At 42.5% G+C, this 2977-nt stretch overlaps 1 protein-coding gene across 1 annotated transcript; it reads left to right on the top strand.

The window, feature by feature from the left end:
• Positions 1–1381: 1381 nt before the first annotated feature.
• On the top strand, positions 1382–1782 carry LOC128094566 (60S ribosomal protein L36a-like). The gene has a single exon (XM_052712998.1). The coding sequence runs from the start codon at positions 1399–1401 to the stop codon at positions 1717–1719; it is 321 nt and encodes a 106-aa protein (XP_052568958.1). The 5' UTR covers positions 1382–1398; the 3' UTR covers positions 1720–1782.
• The last annotated feature ends 1195 nt before the right edge of the window (positions 1783–2977 follow it).

Here is a 2977-nt window from a genome sequence, read left to right on the forward strand (position 1 = left end):
TAACAGTTGCACATTTACAGTTCAGCAAGGAAATCTGGTTCACAGGCCAGCATGGTCAAGGTTATATGAAGCACAACAATGCCATTTTTCTTCAGAAAAACATCTGGGGTATGGGAACATTGTTTAACATAACTATTCTCTGGTGATTGAGGAAGGCCACAGGCATCCCAGGGCTCCTTCCCATGTTGGTTTGCATTCTGAAGTCCCTTCTTGAGAAATATCAACGTCGGATGTCTCCGTGTAACCAATTCATTTTATCCTCACATAACCTTAATGCAAACCCCAATGTGCCCCCGCTCTATTATTTTTTTAAAATATCTTTAAAGAGCATGTCATTATGTATAGGGGTAACAAGTCTGGCAGCAGGATGCTGGACACAGGTAAGAACAGGGAAGCAGCAAAGAACAAGGTCCAAGAAATGAGGAGATCCAGACAGACCAGGGTGACCACAGCTGTGGTTCTGAGGAATGTCAAATGGTGTCTTGTCCCTGTTCTAGGTGGATGTTCATTTACTGAGAGTAGTCAGATAAATTAAAACAGTACAGGCTAGAGGGTTGCTGGCATCCCAAATACTCTTTCAGTAAGTGATAATCTAGTGCTACCTGATTTTGTTATAGATCTGTTCTCACTTCTAGCTCCTGATTTAATTCTCTTAATACCTGAACTGCAATATTAGTGCCCTTACTAACAGCACAGGCCACTAATGCACAGGACAGTTTTGTGATATCCTACTGAAGGTCTACAGCAAGGCCAGGCACAGGCAAAAAAGAAAGCAGCTTCTGTAGCTGCAACAGGGACGGACATAGACTTAACTGGTCATCACAGTCAGTGGTCTCTACACTTTCAGATGTGTAGCAATCTGATGCCAGGTAACATGAAAAGCATGTGACCAGTGGCACATAACACAAACAAAGTGACTCTAAGAGAAAGAAAAGGAAAGTGTGGTTCCCAAAGAAAAGTGTATAGGTAAAGCTTTTTCCATGTGTTAAGAATTGGCCAACAAAAAGCCAGGCGTGATGGCACACAAGACAGGCTGATCTCTGAGTTCGAGGCCAGCCTGGTCTACAGAGTAAGTTCCAGGACAGCCAGGACTATACAGAGAAACCCTGTTTCAAAAAACAAAAGCAAAACGAAACAACAACAACAACAACTAAAAGAACTGACCAAGTACAACCTTATACTGGCAGTTTTTCTCATTGCAGTCAAAACATAAACAATAGCTCTCGAAAACAAAGGACACCAGAAGTCCTGGAATAATTTTCAGAAATTACATTGGTGTGGGATGTGGCATTGTCCCTAGCAATATTAGCATATTTGGTAGGATATATTCCCAATACCACCAAATTTTTTCTTTGATAAATTTGGTACAGAAGCTGTGCCGATATCGCTCCCGCCAACATGGTGAACGTTCCTAAGACCCGCCGGACGTTCTGCAAGAAATGTGGCAAGCACCAACCCCATAAAGTGACCCAGTACAAGAAGGACAAGGATTCTTTGTATGCCCAGGGAAAGCGGCGCTATGACAGGAAACAGAGTGGCTATGGTGGGCAGACTAAGCCTATTTTCTGCAAAAAGGCTAAAACTACAAAGAAGATTGTGCTGAGACTTGAGTGTGTTGAGCCCAGCTGCAGATCGAAGAGGATGCTGGCTATTAAGAGATGCAAGCACTTTGAACTGGGAGGCGATAAGAAGAGAAAGGGCCAGGTGATCCAGTTCTAAGCTGATCTTGTTATGAAGACAGTAAAATCATGAGCTTGTACTCACCTCTTACAATTGCAGTTGGTTTTGGAGGAGGGAATAAACAAATTCTCTGAAAAAAAAAATTTGGTACAGAAGGGAGCCCATTAAGCCCCCAGTAGCCAATTGAAACCATAGATTATTATCTGAGAGTCCCAATGATCCACAGCCAATTCAGAGATGGATACATTACTTTGTGCAGGCCGTTTCAGAGTGGGGTCCATGGTTTGTCCATCACAACGATATCAGCTTGGGAACATAAAAATCACATGGCAGAGAAACTGAGTATTACTCAATTTTGTAGTAATTCCAAAATCTGCTTTACTAAAACAACTATTGTTAGCAATTAAAACCACCACTCATTTCTTTTTTAATTTTTCCATCCAATTAACAGATATTACTGGCCACTGTCATGCTCTGGGTGAGTTCATTCCAGGTAAGAGGAGAGACATTTTGTTTTATGTGTAAAAACACCCTCCTCAGTGAGGAAGAACAGGGAGCCCAAAGGAGAGAAGTTAACATTCCCTTGGTGTCAAAAAGAGGCTCAATCCTTTATTTCGAGCACAGTGTGGGGCTCTCTAAGATCTCATATATTAGATATGTGGTTTAGTATAATAAACGTGATCATGATATAGATAGTAGACTTACAGAGGAGACAGAGGTTGAGAAAATGACCACGAACTGTCTGTCATGAGGAACCAGAGAATGCAGGTGAGCCTTGGTACTTTGAAGTAGAATCGGAGACCCAGGACAGAAATGGCCATTGAATGCATATTACTAAACGGTCTCTTGAGCAGTCAGCTCTTTCCTAGGGCCTTCCCAAGCCACTCATGAAGCCATCTCTGGATTTTTAACTCAGGCTACTGGTGGGTACAGCTGGGCCTCTACCTGCAGGCCCCACATCAGAGGGTTTTATTCACTGGAGACAGAAGACAGTCTTTAATAATTGTACTTATAATGCACATGCCTAGACTTTTTCTTGTCACTAGACCACAAACAACCCAGTGTGATTCCTCTTTGTACATAGTATGTAGGAAGATGTTACAGGCTAAATGCAGACACTAAGCTATTTCACATCAGGACCCAAGCATCTGCAGATTTGGGTATCCTTGGAGATGGGGGCCCTGGAACTCATTCTCCACAGATACTGAGTGGCAGGCATCATGGTATAATTAACTGTGATGAGGGCTCAAAGAAGTGTGGATTTCTGGAGAAAAAATGAGAGCATGCCTTTTGACAT

This window comes from Peromyscus californicus, unplaced genomic scaffold (genome assembly GCF_007827085.1).
Source record: "Peromyscus californicus insignis strain IS unplaced genomic scaffold, ASM782708v3 Scaffold_4__1_contigs__length_199733344, whole genome shotgun sequence".
In the NCBI taxonomy this organism is placed as follows: Eukaryota; Metazoa; Chordata; class Mammalia; order Rodentia; family Cricetidae; genus Peromyscus; species Peromyscus californicus.